The 19,615-nt window shown below is 35.9% G+C and overlaps 2 protein-coding genes across 9 annotated transcripts in view; one reads left to right on the top strand and one right to left on the bottom strand.

The window, feature by feature from the left end:
• The window catches only part of LOC136774707 (cytosolic carboxypeptidase 1-like), a 28,607-nt gene extending 18,127 nt beyond the window's left edge, over positions 1-10,480 (top strand). For 4 of the 8 annotated variants that reach the window (XM_066729138.1, XM_066729137.1, XM_066729136.1 and 1 more), the window contains exons 15-19: positions 7,499-7,751; positions 8,505-8,629; positions 8,949-9,101; positions 9,379-9,538; positions 9,996-10,475. In XM_066729138.1, the coding sequence (XP_066585235.1) occupies positions 7,499-7,751; positions 8,505-8,629; positions 8,949-9,101; positions 9,379-9,493 (646 nt within the window). In that variant the 3' untranslated portion in view covers positions 9,494-9,538; positions 9,996-10,475. Of the gene's footprint in view, positions 1-7,498; positions 7,752-8,504; positions 8,630-8,948; positions 9,102-9,378; positions 9,539-9,995 lie in introns of all 8 variants that reach the window. The other 4 variants (XM_066729133.1, XM_066729131.1, XM_066729135.1 and 1 more) reach the window with 4 other exon arrangements.
• Positions 10,481-10,509: 29 nt separating this feature from the next.
• On the bottom strand, positions 10,510-19,584 carry LOC136774710 (dicarboxylate carrier UCP2-like). The gene is made up of 6 exons (XM_066729140.1): positions 19,519-19,584; positions 16,125-16,606; positions 15,661-15,782; positions 14,023-14,132; positions 12,460-12,672; positions 10,510-12,381 (listed from the first exon to the last, which is right to left on the bottom strand). Exons 2-6 carry the CDS (start codon positions 16,239-16,241, stop codon positions 12,002-12,004), a joined length of 942 nt encoding a protein of 313 aa, XP_066585237.1. The 5' UTR covers positions 16,242-16,606; positions 19,519-19,584; the 3' UTR covers positions 10,510-12,001.
• Positions 19,585-19,615: the final 31 nt, after the last annotated feature.

The raw sequence follows: 19,615 nt of genomic DNA, 5'->3' as shown, positions 1-19,615 counted from the left end.
TTCAGTACGTCGGAATTCCACTGGCGGCAGGCCCGAGTCTTGTGCTAGCTTCTGGATTAGCAAGTAGAAGCGTATCGACTTGACTAACTCGCAAAAAAGCTCGTATCTCAAGGTAGGCTTCATTTCTTACCACGTCCCAGCGTACAGTCAGCAGGAGTACATCCTCTGCGGTCGGGTTTTCTCGGTCTGGACGGGGTGGGCGAGGCGCTGACGGGGAGGGCACCCGGCTACTTCGGTTACGACGAGGGAACCGGTACCAGAGGGACTACCTCTCGGTGCAACTGGAAAGTGCCTCTTTTCCCTGTATACCAACATCTTCTGCTGCTACTTCTTCTTCTTCTTCTTCGAGCATTTCTTCTCCGACTCGCGAGGCTCCGCAGGCCTCTATCACCAATTCCACAGGTCGCATCTGCTACGCTCTTTTCTTCGTCTTCTTCTTCTTCTTCCTCCTCGTGATGCATAGCCTCCTACCTCGCCAAGTCGGATCAATGATCGTAAGAGACCTGCTATTTCTGCCTGCGCTAACAATCCATAGCCCATCCATGTAAGAAGGATCTTGCGTGACATTCGAGACCTACCGCAGGATGAAGCTCCTGGATCGCGCGCGCGCGCGCGCGGCTTCTCTTCTATTCAGCGAAAACACACTACTAGCGTATAATGAACCTACAAAACCCAGACAATTTACATGCTCCTCTCCCTTTCTCTTCGTACAGTATCCACCCTTGAAAACACGCCACTTTGCAGATTTCAATCCGAACGAAAGTAAAATTATAAACGGAAATCTGTGTCGCGCGTAAATAATCTTTTTTTCCTACGAGTAGGTTATAAATATTCCATGGATTGGATTACAAAAATGGCTATACTATTTAAAGTATAAGTTTTTGTCATTTTTGTTTCTTTTAATCAATTTAGGAATATCGTTGTTTATTCATAAATTAACTCTGCGTGATGTAACGAGGGATCTTTTGTTTTTTCGATTTGCTACACACGAGTAGGTTCAATGGGCCTTCTGTACTACAGAAAAGTCGAGTAACGTGAATTGCGCATCATCGTCACCTCCTGTGCGTGCTTCAGGGTCACGACTGATCCTCGGGTCGGAGAGGGTCAGGTCAGCAAAGCACGTTCCCAGCACAAAGTTCCCGTGGGAATGCTGGAATACAGTGCACAGTAGGTATGGTAAAGAGCAGCGGAGTACTATACTGTATACTCACGTGAGATCCTCTTTACTGGCTCGACTAACACACTAAAAAAAAAAAATCTTTATAATCCTTCTCGATCAAAAACTCTTATCTATAACTTTCTTCTACGACTGAATTATATTCAGCATATTGCATTTACGTCACACTTTCTAAAACTGTTATTTGATCCATTCAATACAGGATCCTGAAAAATGATGGGAAATTTAATTAATAATTGGTCCTCTAATCAGTGAAAAATAATTGATATATTACATATAATTGTTGAGAGGATTCGTGTTGCTCCAGTTGTTGTCTATTTGGGTTATTCGAGTGTTGCTGAAAAGGATAGGGTAAAGAGATAGCGCGGTAGGGTGAAGGCTAGGAATGGCTTCGGCTTCTCACAGTCGAGCCTGTGCTTGGTCCTTTTTGCAAAAAACAAAAGCAAGGAAGAGGAGAGTTCGAGGCGGAGGGACAGGCAGAGGCGAACGCAGAGCCAGTGGCTGCGAGAGGTACGAAGGGAGGAGAGATGCTACAGGGGGATTCTCGACAGGGTCTATTTCAGGACCTGCCAGCGATCGCTATGCGAGGGCCTGTGCTATTTCTTTCTTGCTCGCTCTCTCTCTCTCTCTCTCTCGCTCCCTCTTCCTCCCTCCAGTTTCCCTTATCCCTTTCTTGTGTGTGTGCGTGCGTGTGTTGCTCTTGGCTCGGGCCCGCGAACAGCCTCTGCAGCCTGAAACGATCGGAGCCATAGCGCCCTCGAGGCTCGAACACCGTCTACTCTTCCATTTTGATACTTCTATAGATCAGTGGTCCTCATTTCTAAGCCTCCTACAATTTCCAGAAACAATGTCGTAATTTTATCCTTACTTTGATCACTGTTAATCGTCTTATTCCTCACCGCGACGCAATGTATGCAATTTTACCAGTATTTATGACAGTGGAACTTGTATAACGAGGCAGGATGAAGGGCCTGAACGACCTTGCGCTGTTTTTCTCACTTCACCCTTTTAGAACCGTGCGTCGGGGACCAAACTGCGCTCTGAAACCAGTGACTCTCACTTGTCTCGTTTTCTTATTTTTATTGTAAATTTTCCCCTTGCAATTTGAAGTAAGTAATACAACAAGTCGTTCTGTCGTAGGGAGATTCTTGACTGGAGAATGAAATCTTGAATTTGCTCATTCACCAGACGTTACTTTCAATTTTATTATTTAGCTCTATGATGCAATGTTGTTGGTAATGATCTTGAATGCTATTTATGAGGATCAGTTGAGAGCATTGTAAATACAGTCGTGGTCGTGGAGTCGAGCTTCGAGGGTTTGTCACATTGATCACGCAGTCGCATATTTTGCCATACACGCATTTATTGCTTTTGATCGTAGGAGTCATGCATGCTGGGTCCCATAGGACTCTCGTGATAGAGGCACGTATATATTGGTGCTGGGGAGATGCAATTCAACGATCGGTAAATCATCGTCACGCGCTCATCTTTCTTACCAACTAGCCAATGTACGAACAAAGCAGCAAAGAAACAAACCGTAATTGCTGATAGTACGAAGGAACGCAAAATAATAATAATAATAAAGATAATAACTACGACCTGGCTCCACTAGACGTCATTAGGCATACTTCGTGCACTCGAGATTAACTTTAACCCCTCACATGCAGCTATATTCCTATTATTGCCGATTTTCGTTCTTCTTTCTTTATACTTTCTCGTGTAGCGCGACTCTCTACTGTACGTATTGCATACGAGTTATTTAATAACTGTCGAGTTGTCGTGCTGGAATTTACTCGATGAATGTGCATCGAATACTTTAAAGAACTAATAAGTATTCTTGGTTAATGACAACGTTGAGACTAAAGGCTATAATAATATTAATGATTTTTGTATTGAATTTAATCCTGAATGCCTTTAAAATGGGTTTTTGATTAATGTTAATCTTATTTTTTACAGCTACATAAATTCAAGGCAATACGTTTTTCCCTCGCTGCTTTCAATTGCGACAGGCGATGAAAATTTAATAGCAATGGCCAATGTAATAATAATAGCCGTTGTTTAGCGGGAATCGTTAAAGCTATACCTCTCGCTGAAAGTGTTTTACCTCGCCCTTGTAATATTGCGTGTTTCAAGTTCAACGAAATAACCTAGAACTTGACAAGAAGGCACGCGAGATCAAGGTCTTCTACGTCAGTGCCCACACGGATGATTTTCTAAGAAGGAATAATAATCCTTTTTTATTCCTGTTAAAAATGTTTTACGTTAACGAATCTTTATTGTAGGTCAATAATTGATCGGTGCTTAAAAAACGAACTAATTATGATTCTTCTTGGCACAACGTTAATTGAAAGACCGTGTTACGGTTTTTTTGCTTCGTCCTAAACTTCATCATCTTTCCCCGAACCTTTTCTTGAAGAGGGACTGTTTTTATTTTGGATATTCCGTTGTATCTCAGATTATGGCTTCCTGGTATCCTCGAATATTATCGGAAAGGGTTTCTCAATCCGAATCTGCCAAAGGATTCGGAGGGCGTGGGTCATAAATTATATTTCTTTAAGGCTCTCAGCGCGAGATCCATTCACTCATTCGAAAGCTACGATCCCTATATGATATCAAGTTGAAAGATTTATTTTCACAACTGATTAAAATTATCAGTAGGCATTGTTATTGATTATGTAGAGAAATAAATCAATCTCTTTTGTTAAGCATCGAATATTTTAGTGGAAGCTGGAAAGGTAGAAGTTTGTTTGAAAATTCAGCAGCTCTTTCGAATAAGATTTATGTTCATATAGGATAGTTTATGGTATATTGGGAATTCCTGCATAGAAGTTTCATTGACGAGACGTAAAAGGATAAATTGAGAACATAGTACAGTGCTGTGTAAATTCAATTTCGAAGCAGTGGACCAAGCATTTCTCCATTTAGCATCTACTTCGGAAGCCCGTGAGAAGAAATTTCCGTGGACCTTGGTCTCGAGGAGGCATGTAAATCACGACTGGTCACGAATATTCTAATGTGCAGTTAGCTTTTGCCAAGGAATACTGCACAGTATCCAGTATCATTTCTTTCCTTTCTTCGTTTTAGCTTTATAAGGCGTCAACTGTGTAAGGAAAATTTTTCCCATTCTTAAAACTTCCCTTCCTCTTCCATTCTTACAAATACCAGCTGAAATGCTTGCCTTTTTGAGCACGAAATATATTCTATCGAAAACGTAGTAAGTTATATGCTTAATCATCTTGATCATACAAAGTTAAAAGCCTGTGCATCTTTTTTTTTTTTTTTTAGAAAAAAATGAAACTGTAATTAAAACATGTTTTACTGTAAGAATTTAGCGAAAAATGAGAGAGAAGGATGGGATAGGCATTAGATCGAAGGGAGGGATTCGATACAGAGTTGAACACGCAAAGAACGAGCGTGTCATTTTGTTCTCTTCGGTGCATCCTGCAGCCTGATCGTGCCGAACCGTGTAGAAAAAATATTAATGACCAGTAAGACCGGAGGAAATAAAGATAGTTGCCAACGAAGTAAAGCAGTAAAGTTTACAGAAGAAACGGGTGATCCGTGGAAGAGAACCCTCAACAGCCCTAGCATTCTCGAGGTATATCTGGAGCCTACGCTTTACGATTACAAGAACTATTCGTATTTATTTTCTTCTTTTTTTCGCTCTTCTTCTGCTTTAACATCCGACGATTTATGAAACATCAAGTCTTAGCGTTTAACATTTTACTCGCCTCTTTCGCAAAATATCCTATTCATTTCAAACAAAGTTTCCCCTTAAGACTTCTCATTTTTATAAACTATTAATTTCAAATTCATGCAAATCTAACGCCAATTCTGCAAAACCTATTTTTGACCAATTTAGTCAGACCTTGAATATTTGCTCCGAGCAAGCTGACTGGTTTTGCGTTTCAAATGGGGACCATTGTTGCTTCAAGCAACGTCGATTTGGTCCTCTGTTTACTCGAGCTCAAGGAAAACCTTCCCCTCTTATACATCTTCTGCGCCCAAGTTTCAAATTTCTCCTGCTCTTTGGAGTATAATCAGCATGTTCTCAAAAATACCACTAATTCAAAAAAAAACTGAATTACGTTTGCTAAAAGATACGCTAGACCGTAAACAAATGCAAAAGATTTTTCGCGTACACGTGTCATTGACACGAGATATTCGCTCGGGTAGGAAGAGGCTAACAGTGACCTTGAAATATCGAGAGATTTCTCGCAAACTATAAACAGAAATTACCAGCATCAGGTTGCGTAAGAAAATTCAAATGCTATCAGAATTATCCTCTGCAATGGAACCGAGGGAAGCCAATCTTCCATTTCTACGGTTTATCTCGACCAGTAAAAAGTACTAGGGATAGGATAGGTAGGGAGGGTGGAGGGGTGATGGGGTAGGGAACGCAAGCGTTAAACTGCTCTTCGAAATGAACCATGAAAGTGCGTGAATCCACTTTCAACGTAATACTCGTAGTCGGAGATGCACCCTTGCAGATCATGCCTTAGACGTATTTTCTTAGAAAACCTGCTGAACCCGCAGATGTTGTTCGCAAGAATCCTTCGCGGGTTCATTGTCCTATCCACTCGATTCTCTCACCTGGAATCCTTTTTTCCCCTTTCGCTCTCCCTCTCTAAAATAATCCTTGCAATAAAGGTGTACGAGCATATTGTAAATAATTTTGCAAGACTCGGTGATTTCAGAGGGAGATAGGGTATTATTTAAACGCCAATCTTTACATGTAATTAGAAATTATTGCCGCATCCTCGGATGCCAGCTTCGTTAACGAAGAGTACTCGGTAGTTTTAATCATTTCACGGGGAGCCAGTTTATACCAGGAACCACCATAATCTGGCTCGGTGCGATTTCTGCAGGATCTTCAAAGACGTAAGAGTCGTAAGGAAAGCACGACGTCAAGGTTTCGCTTTCCGAGTCATTGACACTGATGATTTACGCGGGGAGAATGAAGCTATTTATCGCAGGATAAATATCGAATCCTTGCTATTTATCGATCCTGTTAATAAACCCACCTTTGGTACGACGTAATTTTTCCTTCCTTACGTTTATTAAAATCTCTCCCCTGCTTCGTTCTTCCAACGCTTGCAATCGATTTTCGACTGCATCGATGACGTTATCAACGTGAGAGATTAAATCGCACCGATACAACAATATTCATGCACGTCGCTATATCGAATTTTCCACTCGAGCTACTTCGACCTGGGTTTATAACACTCGCTTTTCTCAGCATACTCCTCAGTTTTGCTCTTTCGAAGCGTGCAATGCGAATGGAGAATTTTATTGCGACCAAGAGAGCTCGCTCCTTTTTGTACTCTTATGGAAATCCGTGAGCGAATGTCTCCCTTCGGGCGAATCACTTCGGTTCGCTTCGCTATACACAGGCGCAATCACGCATGCACATCTTGGCCACGCCGCGTCATCCTACGAAGCGTGCACGGCCCAGCATCTGACACATCACCCTCTTATAATCTTCTTGTTCCAACGCCTCGTAATTTCGCAGGCTCGCGGCTTCGCTTTTGCCTTTATGATATAGGTCGACGCGTTGTCGACTAAGATGGAGATAGAAAATGAAATATGAACAAGATCCCTCGGCGATCCTTCGCTAATCTATGACAACTTTGCAGTCAAGCGGGAATAAATCCTTAGCTAAATGAACTTTGCACGATATAACACGCGATATATAAAGTGCTGTCTCGTTCGTGTTGTGTATAAGCGTTTGAGACACAATTCTCTGAATTATTCAAATAAAATCAATTATGTCAATTGGTGCATGACTCGACTCGGTCTAGGATTACACTGTGTATCTATTTACGATACGATCTCAAATTAGGGAGGAGTCAAAAGCAGCTTGACTGATTTAACGAGGCGTCGAGCATTCTTCGTCTTATTAGCATTCGATTTAACTGCGAACATCCGAGTCTGTAGATCTCGAATTGATGCCGAGCGATGGGTTAGCTACAGTAGAAATTCCTGGTTGCTGCGCGTCTCACCATTACTTATGCACAACGCGAGCGCGTCGCTTCCTCTGACTCGGCTTCCGCTCACCGGAAACGTCCTTTCAACCACGCTTGAATCCTTGATGATCGAGCGATGACGATCTTCCATCTTTGTACCTCGTCCCTTGGCCAATTACGCCAACAATCTGGGCCAGAAGTCGGATACGATCGATCGCAAGTTTCTGGGGAATAAATGCAGGATTGTCGAAGCTTTATCGATCTAGGGGAATTTTGTCTTATACGTAACATTTTTTCAGTAGGGTCCAGAGGATCGTCTCGGGGAAAGAGTGTAATGGATATTTTGTGGTTTCAGCAATCGATATGGGCTTACGAACGAGGATCTCAATAGGAGGTGGAGCAATCCTAGTCAGGTGCTTCATCCTGTCATCTACCACACGAAGGGCCTCATGGAATATTGTACGAGGGTGCTCGAAAGGCCACCGCACGTCTTCGTGGATTATCACGGACATTCGCGAAGGAAGAATGTGTTTCTGTTCGGTTGCTCAAGGTCAGGTTCCTGGAGCGCCGCGGACAGGACGAAACCGGACCAGCCGGTGCAGTATTTGGTAAGGGACGAACAAGTGTCAGAGAGCAGACGCGACTCGAATCACTATTTTTAGTTTGACAGGCGTACTATACCTGGCGGAGATCGACACGTTCGATCCGCTCGGTCTTCTTTGTGCCCTGTTCCCTTTGCTGTAAATGGAACCAGTGCCGAAGAGCCATCGCACACACACGCGCACGCGTCTATAAACATACCTTGATGATATAAGAACCAAAGATTTCCGTATTACCAGTCATTCAGTATTTATAGCTTGTAGCACAACACTGTCCATCTATCCTATATATATATATATATATATATACGTGTCTCGCGGTACCACCAGGAACCTATGAAACTTTCAATTTATTAGACTTGGAAAGCCATATCCCACACCTGGCATCGGTGTTTATTTCGCGACCATGTAAAATTCTTTTAATGAATTTCCACTTTCCTCCCTTGACTCTATAACATGAATCAAGCAACCCTTTGAGAAGAGAGAGAGAGAGAGAGAGAGAGAGAGAGAGAGAGAGTGATGGCATAAGTTATAAGGACAATGCTGCCAGGTAAGTTTCGTGATGTATAAATTATAGGAATCAGGCGGTATATACGTCTCGTGCGAAGACTTCGACTTCAAGGTTATTAACGGGCCAGCGTATAGTCCTGCAAATAATTTCATAAGTGCTATCGATACTCTGAACTCTTTGCATAATAACTGGGCTTGTAGCGTGTCGAATCTCACACAGTATCTTCACACGGTGCCCCTATCGGTTTGCAGATGCTCCCGCATCTCATGCAGAAGACGTCACCGGCCTTCGCGCTGCCGCTGTGCTCGTTCAAGGTCGAGAGGAACAAGGAATCCACCGCCAGGGTCGTCATATGGCGGCAGTTGGGTGTTTCGAGGTAAGCACGGATCAACCACGTCGAGTATGGGGAACCGTCTGTGACTGACAATGAGTTTGCTATTTCGAGGTCACGCCCGATCATTCCGATACCTGCACTGATCTGAATTCTCGCTCACCAACATTTCCAAAGTCCAAAGGACAGGAGCTGATAGCTTCCTTCATAGTTTATTGACAAATACGTTTCTTTGGATTTTTAGCCTCTCCTTCTCCTGTGTCCTGGATCATTTTTGTCAAAATATTTGTTAATAATATATTGACGTGTCACACTTGTAATTATGACTTTGCAATTATCGCTATAATTTTAATTTACTCAACAGGAGCTACACGATGGAGAGCAGTTTTTGTGGCTGTGACCAAGGATCTTTAGCAGGCTTACATCTGCACACGAGGCACTTAAAATCCATTGGTCAGGATTTTTGCCAAGCATTATCTATGCTACAGGAAGAAATGGAGGACTGGAATTCAGACAAGTATGTTTTTTACTTCTCATCGTATTTTTCATTATGTTTTTTTCTAATTAATTTTTAGAATAGTGTTACTGCACATACTATTATCTACAATGATCGATCCTCACTCGTAAAGATAAAATAGAGAAAAAGGTTTCGAGGTTTTATTAATTGTTTGGATCTCCCTGTAAAGCATACGTGGTTTTTTGTATTCGTTCATGTGGTAAAAAGCTGCCAATTGATAAAGTCATTGGTCTAACGTGAATTTTGGTGCATCCATAAATGTCTATGTCAAATTAAGGTCAGTGGAGAAGTCTTGCTGTCCGCGAAGGTGCATTCTGCAACGCAAATTGAAGAAGAGCCCAAAGTGCATTCAAGATAAGCTTGCGATGTATCATATACTGGGAATTCCTTAGCGAATAAAAACAAACATATTGTACGAATAGAATACGTGCTTTCAGGCAAGAGTTACACATGTTGTACAGATGTGTGCCGCAATTAATGCTTTATTTCTGCCAATTAATATTATCCTCAAGGTCGTCAAATCAGTTCTAATGAATTGGACTACTAATATCTGCGCAATTACATTCTATTCTTATTTCAAAGCTTTTCCCGCTGATTTGATTTGTATTACTACTTATTTTATGATACGTGTTCAATGCATCAGCAATTTTTGAAACAAAATTGTTCATATGTCAAAAATATCATTTCACACCGATAAAAAACTAATTAAAAATTATTTATTATTAAGGCATCTAATATAATGCATAAACATAATTGTATTTCTCTCGTGTTAACATAAGGTTATTTTGTTTATATTTGAAAAGCGTTATTTCGTCTACTGCGTTTTTTCAAGCTTTGCTTTTTTCAAAGAATAATTTTATCCATAAATAAAAATTTTAATATTTTTATTTACAGAACCCCATTGGATGATGTAATTACCGAGCAGTCGCGATGCGTCAACGACCAGTCGTCTAGCTGTGATTCGGATGAATCTGATTATGAACTTTGAAAACTTTGTCCAAGTATTATGTAAGACAAGTTTTATTCGTTAAGATCAAACTCTCTTTTTTCTAAATAATTCTAAATACTGTTTTTACGCATAAGAATTTCTTAACACAAAACTAAATCTCAATATATTTTTGAGTACTTTTATTTTAAAACTAATTAGTTATTATGTCTTCATGATTAACCACAGGAATAATGGTATTTATCACTTTGATATAATCCAATATCAATTGATTAGTGTATTTAAACTCTGATTTATATAAAAAAATATTAGGACTAAATTATTTTAATAAAATTATAGTTGACATGAATTGTGTTAATTAATGGGTTGTGACTATTATAATAATATTGTAGAGAATATAACAAAACCGTTCTCGCTGCACCTCGCTATTGGTATGTGATATAGAATTATAATAAATATACATTTAAGACAGAAAAGAAATACAGTTTATTTAAATAATTTACATACTCCATATTGATATGCCCATAAACTTTTTACATTTTTCATCTTTGTACTATCCATCATTGATGCAAAATTTGGTATGAATATGAAACGATTCAGTCTTCTCTAATACTCTTATTCATTAATCACCATTACTGGTATATACTACTTGTTTGATATTTTTTTTATTAAGAACAGAAACTGATTGTAATAAATATTTCACAACAAAATTATACATTTATTCGTATAAAAGACATAGTGTTTCGAATAATATATGTAAATAATTATTATTGGTCAGATTATTACTGATTCTTATAACCTGTAGAATATTAGAGCACTTATAAAATTAATCGTAGATTTGTTTATTACGTGAGAAAAAGACCTGAATATTTAACTTCAATGTTCATTCATTTAGAATGTATAACCAGTTACTTGTAAATAGAAATGTGATTGGTAAATTGCAAAAATATGTAGAATGTATGTACAGCTCATTGCTCATTTCTCATACGTGGGCATATTTGGAGATAGATCGTCTAGCGAACTCTACCACTAATTTACCTACTTTAGCAGATGGGTCCTTACATTTACATATTGTAACGTGTTGTGGTTTATTAAACCTCTATAAATGATTAATATCATTTTTATGCTAAATGGTATTATTACAATACAGTGTAAGTATATTGTGCGAAAAGAGAATTATGTTGAATCTATATAATTTATACTATTACATATATATTTTAATGCAAGCCAACATTCTGCTAAATCTTATAAAAGTTGTGCCCAGTATTCTAGAAGATTATTGTCAAAGATGGTAATAATTAGTTTCACATATTCGAATGTTTGTCAATTATCAAATAATGAACATTAGCTCGAATCATGGCATCCCGAAAGAATCGGAATCTGTAAAAGATGAACTTATTTGTTCTTTTAGCTACTATAGTTTTGTAGTTGTAGAAAAGTAGTAGGATAGAACTTTTTTAAGATACAATATTGTCGATAATGCGTGATAAAACTGATCTTCGCAAGTTTACCTTTCACGCAACTATTTAATATTTGTTTATAAATCAAATTTCCGCTAATAGAAGAAGCTCATGCTTAAAATTATAAAATAATCTAAGTTACAATATTTGCTAAAACGGTAGCGTATATAAACAGAAATATTCATTTCTATCGTATGCACTTTCGCACATCTATGTATAACTATATCCTATATTAACAGGAAAATTCTGTTTGTTTAAAATCTATTGATAGCTTGAATATAAAATGCAAAATGTACTGGCAAACTGATAAAACAGTATATTAATATGTATGCTTTATAAAACAAAGGAAAAAGACTCCGAATTTTTTTCAAATGCAATCCATACGAATTTTCCTGTTAGTAATAAACTTAAGTAGCCACGTAAATGAAGTAATAATTACTACAAAAGCCCACTACGTTTCCTGGTTGTCAACGAAATAAGACTAATAAATAAAATTAAGCATGCGCCTTTTTCATTTGGAGTTTCATCTGTTCGTACGTGATCCAGAGAACGATATTCCAGGAAACGAGTCTAGTAAAGCTAGGCACAAAGCCTTTGAAGAATGCAGATGGGCCTTCCTGAACGAACATGCGTACAGCAGCGTCAAGGGCACCTTTATATTCGCCTGGTGCACTATTCATATAGCGAGTTTTAACTACGTCTACAGGACTGGCCATTAAAGTTGTGCAAAGACCAGCTGCTACAGCGGCGGATAGATGGCACGGAATGCCATCTCGTAGATATCCAGAATCGATAATTATGTCTTTGATGACGTCATAACAAACGATTTCAGAAACATTGACAATTGCATTGCGAGAAATGTTGGGTATTGTTCCTGATAGAAATTAATTGATGTTATAAAAATTATTATTTTAGTAAATGTACACACAGAATCTTGCTTAAAATTACTCACCTTTCCATAAACCTTTAGTTCCCTCGTTGAAAGCAATCGTTTTGTAAGCTTCTAAAGTAGAGCTATATCTTACAGATGATCGACCAATATTTCCAGCTTGAAAACGTACTTTGACGACATCAGTTGGTTGAGCAAACAGAACTGCTAGAGCTCCTGTTGTCATTCCAGCAGCAATGCGGATACCGATATTCATGGATCCAGTTCTTTTATCACCTGTGAAGAGACCAATTTATATTGAAAAAATGTCTTTCAGTCATTGACTTTTGAAAAATTATAGTTAAGGATGCATGTTGATCATTCCACAAATACTTAGTTTTTTTCTTATGCATAATACAATAAGGTTCGTAATTATCACACAAGTGCATTAGTTTTTTTTGGCGACGATAAATAACAATTTACATTTAAATTTAAAATAAAAAATGCATAATATAAGTCAAAAGATATCAGTAATCGTTTACAAAGTAAATTGAGCATTTTTAAGTTGTTTTCAATTACGAACTAAATTATATATTTTAAGAGTGATTATGAATATAACATAACGATTCATAAATGTTTTCAATTAATTACAAATGGCAGATGTTAGTCATTTTTAAAATGTATTTTATATTAAAAAATAATTCTTCTTCTATTGTAATATGAAATCAGTTTCCGACGAAATTATTTGATAGATAAATGATACCAAACATTCAATTTTGACATATACACGTTTGGTTACAAGCATAATTTAAAAAAGTTACATAATACCGTTCACAGAAAGGTAAACAATTAATTTTTTTTCAAGGTCATGATAAATAAGACACTAGACGATCCGATGAAAAATTATTTATCGATAATGTATTCATTGAACAGACTAAGTAGTGATTCTAAATCCATGTGTTATCATTTTCCCCACAAAAAGTTAAAGAAAATACATAAACTTGTCTGAATACGTATGATACAGAAAAAGAAAGGAGCATAACTGGTGCTGTCTGGTTAGCACGAATTATCGCCTTACTTTATCCATTTTTTTTACGTCTTATCTTACACAGACATTTTTTTGCTTGACTTTCTTCCCTCACTCCTCGAACATGAGATGCAATAACGTAGAGCAAGAAGATGCGAGACAACAGATCGATAGATGATTTCTCCTTTCTCTCGATCTTTTTGGATCCCTTCAATCGGCATAATCGAGTTAAAAGATGAATTATTCATTCCTACGAAAGTTCTAGAAATGACAATGTCATTCAACTCGATTGTTCTCCTTCCAAAAGTAGGTCGATGTCCAATAAATAAATGCATTGGAAAAGAATGTTTCGTGTGACAATAAAAGTAGTAGTTTGGCACTTTCACTATAAATAGCCTTGACTTTATATCAGAATGGAGCATGAAGAATATAATTACTGAATTAATTCCTTATACGAAAACACGGATACAAATCTTCATACGTGCTCGTGCATTATACAAAATTGGTATCAGGGCTTCACAATTTATAAGACAGCGATCTACTTTTTTGAAAGATTTTATACGATCTTTGCGCAAGGTAAGCAAGTGTTAATGAAAGTAGGAGAGTTTTATTAGTTGTACCGTCGATGATTCCAGCGTAGAATGACTTGACAGTGTCGTAGAGGCCCAATCGTATGCTGGCGAAACACATCTGTCTCTGGAGTCCCGCGGATAGACCTCCATACAGGCTCCTGCAACCACCCTCTCTCTCAAGCTAACGCTCCAAAAATTTACGTTCTTGAGCGCTGCATTCGCTACATTTTTCCTTCTTTTTTTCTCTTATACGTATTCATATATTTTTATTTTAAAAAGCCTTTATTTAATATATCTCCTCACCACTATTCATTTTCTATCACACTGCTTCTATATTTATCTTTCAATTCCTGTCTTTTTCTCGTCCTCCCCCCTCGCTTTCTTTATTAATATTTATTAATAAAATTGCAATATGCTAATACAAAAATTATTATATTGGTTTTATTTGTGTAAATTTTAAGAAAAGTGGTGAAGGAGTAGAGCTAAGCGTATAGAAAGACAAAGAGTGAGAGATAGAAAAAGAAAGAGTATATCCAAAGCAAAGCCATCTTGATAAAAATAAAATCAAATACCAAAACTGATAATATAATTAGAAGGTAAACTGCCAAATTAATAAAATTAAAAAGCGAATGAAAATATAAAAAAAGAAAGAAAAATATACCAAAAGAACCAAATAGGTATAAATAAAATAAAATAACCAAGGGCTACTTTCGAGCTTTAGGTTTAATAAAAAAAATGATAATTTTCTAGCAGATCAACGTTTGCCTAAATTGAGTTAGCATAAATTAATAAACCAAATTAATTTATAAGTTAAATGAAGAGTAGCCCTGATTTCAGAATCACATTTAAATTTAATTGAAATTGTCAGTGACAGCTCTCTATTGATTTAAATATTTTTTTGTTAATTGATTAATTTACTTTATCGATTACCTCTATCAATAACCATCAATTAAAGATAAAAATAAATTATAAAATAAGTTTAATTAAATGGTTTAATAATGCAGAAAAGAAGGAGGACAAGGGAAAGCAATGCGTTAAAAATTTTAATTATAACACATGTATACCGTATATTAATTATTGTTCCTTTTCCTCATAAAATGAAACCGTCTTCAACAAATCTTTCCAATTTTTGTACCATTCTATACAATCATATCGACAATCAATGCATTACTTACGTTAGACGTGCTATTTAATTTTAAAAAGTGCTATAAATTGAAAGGGATGATTTTGAATAGTAAATTGAGAGTAATAATCAATGGACAAGTATGGCTAGATTGCAATGTATTGCACACGCTAATATTATTTATTCGAATAACGTCAATGGTCACAAGCAGCCGGTATAATTAGATCTTTTTTCAGAACACGACGCTTAATCGGGAGAGTGATACTAGATCACATGCAAGAAAGTAGAAACGTGGTTAAAATTGGTAACGCATTGCATTCATCGTGTATCAGGACGAGCATTTTTAATATCGTATAATTCTTTTATAGAGAGAGTTAATTTAATTGTCTCGCAAATTATACTGTGCCTTCATTCATAAAGTCTCTTTTCAATTACCTAATTCATTTAATGGGAAATTTTCTACAAATTAATTTCCCAATTATGTCGTATTATAAACCGACTAGTATACATTAACTTACCTATTTTTGAACTTTAACATAACAAATAGAAACTTGACAACGTACCTTGCTCCTTCGATTCTCACGATGTTTCCCACAGTCTGCAAAAGTCCTGGTTGACTTGCTCGCATGGCAAGGACCGAGCCGTCTGCTCCTGCGATCAGCACAGCTTGTCCCTCTCCTGCAATCTAATTTAAATTTTACGATTAATCAGCCACATTAATTTTTGTTGATTTTTTTTTAAGTAACAAATGTCTCGACAATGACATATAATTATTCAATAGATCTGTATGATGAATAATTTTATAGATAAACCTTGCATTCGAGTGTATCTTAATTAGCTAACTAATGCATTATCAAAGTTCACTACTATATCTGCTTTTTAAGGTCAAGATTTGTATAGGCAGCTGTCTAAGCGCTGATTTGTAATACAAAGTAATAATTGCATGTGAATTTTGTTGTGAAGGAAAAGAAAGAACAAAAAATGTCTGATTGAAATGCTATTAAAAATTAATGATAATTTGACGAACCTGCATTCTAACTTTTGCCGTATCCAGAGGAAATGTTGCTAAATCAGCTATGCAAGCTGCAGTACCTGCAGTGAGCAGCTTCGTCACCAAAGGCATATCTTCACTAGTTGGCTTCATGATTTTTATTCCCTTTCGTATATTTCAGCGGTTATAAATTTTCTTTGATTTATATAAAATGCTGCGTAATATTAGGCATCAATTTTTAAAAAAAAAACTTGCAATCCTTATTCCAGAATCCGATACTTTCGAGTTTGCCTGATCGAGAATCAAGCAAAGTTCTTTATCAGATAAAAGATATATACACTATGTACAAAGTCCTGCCAGAGGACAAGAGCCTTTGGTTATTCATATATTTGTGTGGGGGTTTAAAGATTGATCTTTTCGGATTCCCTGAAGTGATCAGGATAAGCGTGCAGTCCCCCAGACCGCGAACACTCGTGTTTAATTTCCTTGTTACGAATTACTTTATACATAATATCCTTCTGAAACAAAGAACAAATCAAATACAATGATAAACAATTATTACAATATAAATAATTACAAGTGCTGATCATTTTATTTTATTATCTCTTAAAATACCAATGACACATAAAAGTATTGCGTGTTTAGATTAGAGTGGTATATAGATTAGTCTAAAGTGTAATGATAAGTACTGATATTCTGATGGCTGAGTCTTTCAAGTACAAGAATTCTTGATAATTAGATGTAGATATAGTACATACTAACTATTGATATATATTGCAGACAAGGGAAATCAATGAGATACTATTAAGTCGCATTATACCTCGATATATCGATTAAAAACAATTTTTAGTCAAAACTGTCAGTGAAACTACTGATAACGTATATCATACACGCGTCACCTAAATAATTAGTCTGCTTGCGCACTAACGAACAGTTTATTCATTGTTTACCCTAATTTAATTACTAGATTAAAGCATGTATAGCTCATGGTGAGAAATGCATCTGATGATCCTTTGTTCCGAGCAAAATACTGACGTACTACCGTCCGTCTAAGCTCCAATGACAAAACTCGAAAATAGCATTTGGACGTTTGCCAGACGCTCGAGATTGTCCCAATTGTTCTATAAGTTGACTCGATCCGTCACAAAGTATTGTTAATGAAGCTCGTACCAAATGATAATTATTAAAAAAAAGAAATATTTCATAATATATTTCATTTGTTATGCATTTAGTGATACGCTCTTCGTGCTATAAAATAGTAGTTACGAGACGTTTGTATTTTTTTTTAGCTCTTATTTAAACAGTAACCGAATGATTATTCCAATCAGACGCCTATTATTGCTTATACAAGAAAATGATTCTCATATTTCACTGTACCAGCCACTCGAGATTTTTCCTACTATTAAAAGACTTGTGAAAGAGAGCAATACCAGACTCATTATGCAAAGTGATTAGTAGCAAGATTAATTGCGATTGGTAATTATTGATGGTACATTAGCTCAGCAATATCTAGTATAGAGACCACGCTTCTGTCTGATTGTGGAAAAAGCCATCGATAAAAAATGTTAATACTAGAGTTTCATTGACTACGTTAAGCAGGTCCATAGTCCACTGGAGTATTTTATGCAAAGTTACCATAACATTTTTTTATTTTATTACGATTTCTCATTGCAGTATAAATGCGATTTCTAAAGACAGATAATGTATGGTTAAAGGATAACCCACTTTCCATTGCATTTTATTGCTAGAAGTGAAAATTTTGTGACTATGAAATATAATAAGGTTCAATTAAAAGTACCAATAACTGAAAGACATTGTTCAAAAATGTATAACCGAATTTCTTGTTGGCTAATAAAAGGAAAAGATAGGTGTATTGACTAATTCCTTATTTTATAAACATTAATTATTTAGGTTATGCAGTAAAATAGTCATCTTTAGTAAACAGGTAAAAACAAAATGCCTTAAGCATTGAATTCAGTGTCAGCAAGCATAAGCAATACTTTTGAAGTCAAGGTTCGATTTCTATTCTAAAGTCCACCTCTTTTCCTTTAAAAGTCAGCGGCCTTAACTTTCAGAATATTTACTTCCAGAAGAGTGTATAATATTTGATTCCGTGTTGCCATATTGAACTCTTTGAAAAAAACAATGAAATCTTATTTGAAACTATAGGTTACACTTTCAATTTCAAATATATATTTAACTTTCATTTGGGACTGCCAGGTATACCTCTTATCACACACAGCGAGATAGACGAAATTCAATTGTATGTATACCTTAACTGTGTTTATATAGGTACGTATATCACCGCGTTTTTATGATAAGAGCATAAATGAAAGCTAACTGCTTAATTAAATAGAATGACTAATCCAATTTGCACTTGTTACGGTTACTTCAATTTATTGATGTTTATAGTTTGTCATCTGTCCTCTATGTCAACATATTTGGTCATTAAATATATTTTCAAATATAATTTTTCAAGATTTGTAAATTTTAACTCTTCTATTCGGAAAATGTTCATTTAACTGGTCTTGAAAAACCGTGTATAATAATTAACCTTATTCACATTTTTATTTGAATGTAAATATGTCATTATTCAAAGTAAACGATAAAGCACTAGTTTGTTACCTAATGGTAGAAACTCTTATGTTAGTATAATTTATTTGCAATCAATTTTGTTTTTATTTATCATTTATTATACGTAGGTGGATGATAAATAGACAAGCTATCTTATTAATATTTAGTATATAAAGTAATTAAAATCATTAAAATAAATATAATTGGTTTTGAAATCTGAATGAATATTTTGGTAAACTTTCCGAAATATTATTTTGAACAAACGACGATATTACTATCAGAGTTATTATTTCAATTAATACTAAAAATTATATATACATTTAAAAATTATAAAATAGTTTTGTTTTCAGTTACAGTGAATTGAAAAATTAATTAGCAGTTTCAATATTTATTATTAAAATATGATTAATTTGCCAATTGGATTGTACTTTTAATACTTGCAAACAGTACTCCTACGAGACAAAGTTTTATATTACAAGGTATTGTATTAGTTTTAGCTCCAATAAAATTCTTAAAATTACTCTGTCAATGCAACAATTACCAATTTAAAATGTAACATAAAAACGTTACTGTACTCATTTTAGTTATGCGTTTTTGAATTATTTTTAATTAAGAATAATAGACATTATAGCTACAGGTGAACTTCAAAATATTGATGATATCAAAGAGAGACAGGCGTAGTTAAATAAAATATGATTCAGCAAAAATAACGAAGAAAAAGAGAGATAGAGAGTTTTAATGAAGTATCTGTCATTTTAATCAGAAAATTACTAGAAATGGAGTTAAATGATTGAAGAAATAATGTTAAAGTATATTTTAATCTTTAGATTGTCAAAAATAAAATTATTCTACTTACCAAGTTTACAGTGAGTAAGTAACAACACAACTGAACAACTAACCGTGAAAGCACCGCTTATACCGGTTTGTCGACCAATGGCGAAAGTCCACAGCTC

Source organism: Prorops nasuta, unplaced genomic scaffold, assembly GCF_024137725.1.
Source record: "Prorops nasuta isolate Cenicafe-Biocafe unplaced genomic scaffold, Cenicafe_Pnas_1.2 PNAS00006, whole genome shotgun sequence".
Lineage (NCBI taxonomy): Eukaryota > Metazoa > Arthropoda > Insecta > Hymenoptera > Bethylidae > Prorops > Prorops nasuta.
This window is presented reverse-complemented; position numbering and strand designations above follow the sequence as displayed.

Excerpts from the sequence above, each read along its gene's own strand:
- LOC136774710 (XM_066729140.1), bottom strand. The coding sequence starts at position 16,241 with ATGAAGCCAACTAGTGAAGATATGCCTTTGGTGACGAAGCTGCTCACT. Across the intron at positions 14,133-15,660 it reads GTGAGAATCGAAGGAGCAAG|GAGCCTGTATGGAGGTCTAT; the intron begins GTACGTTGTCAA and ends GGGTGGTTGCAG. Across the intron at positions 12,673-14,022 it reads CTACGCTGGAATCATCGACG|GTGATAAAAGAACTGGATCC; the intron begins GTACAACTAATA and ends GTCTCTTCACAG.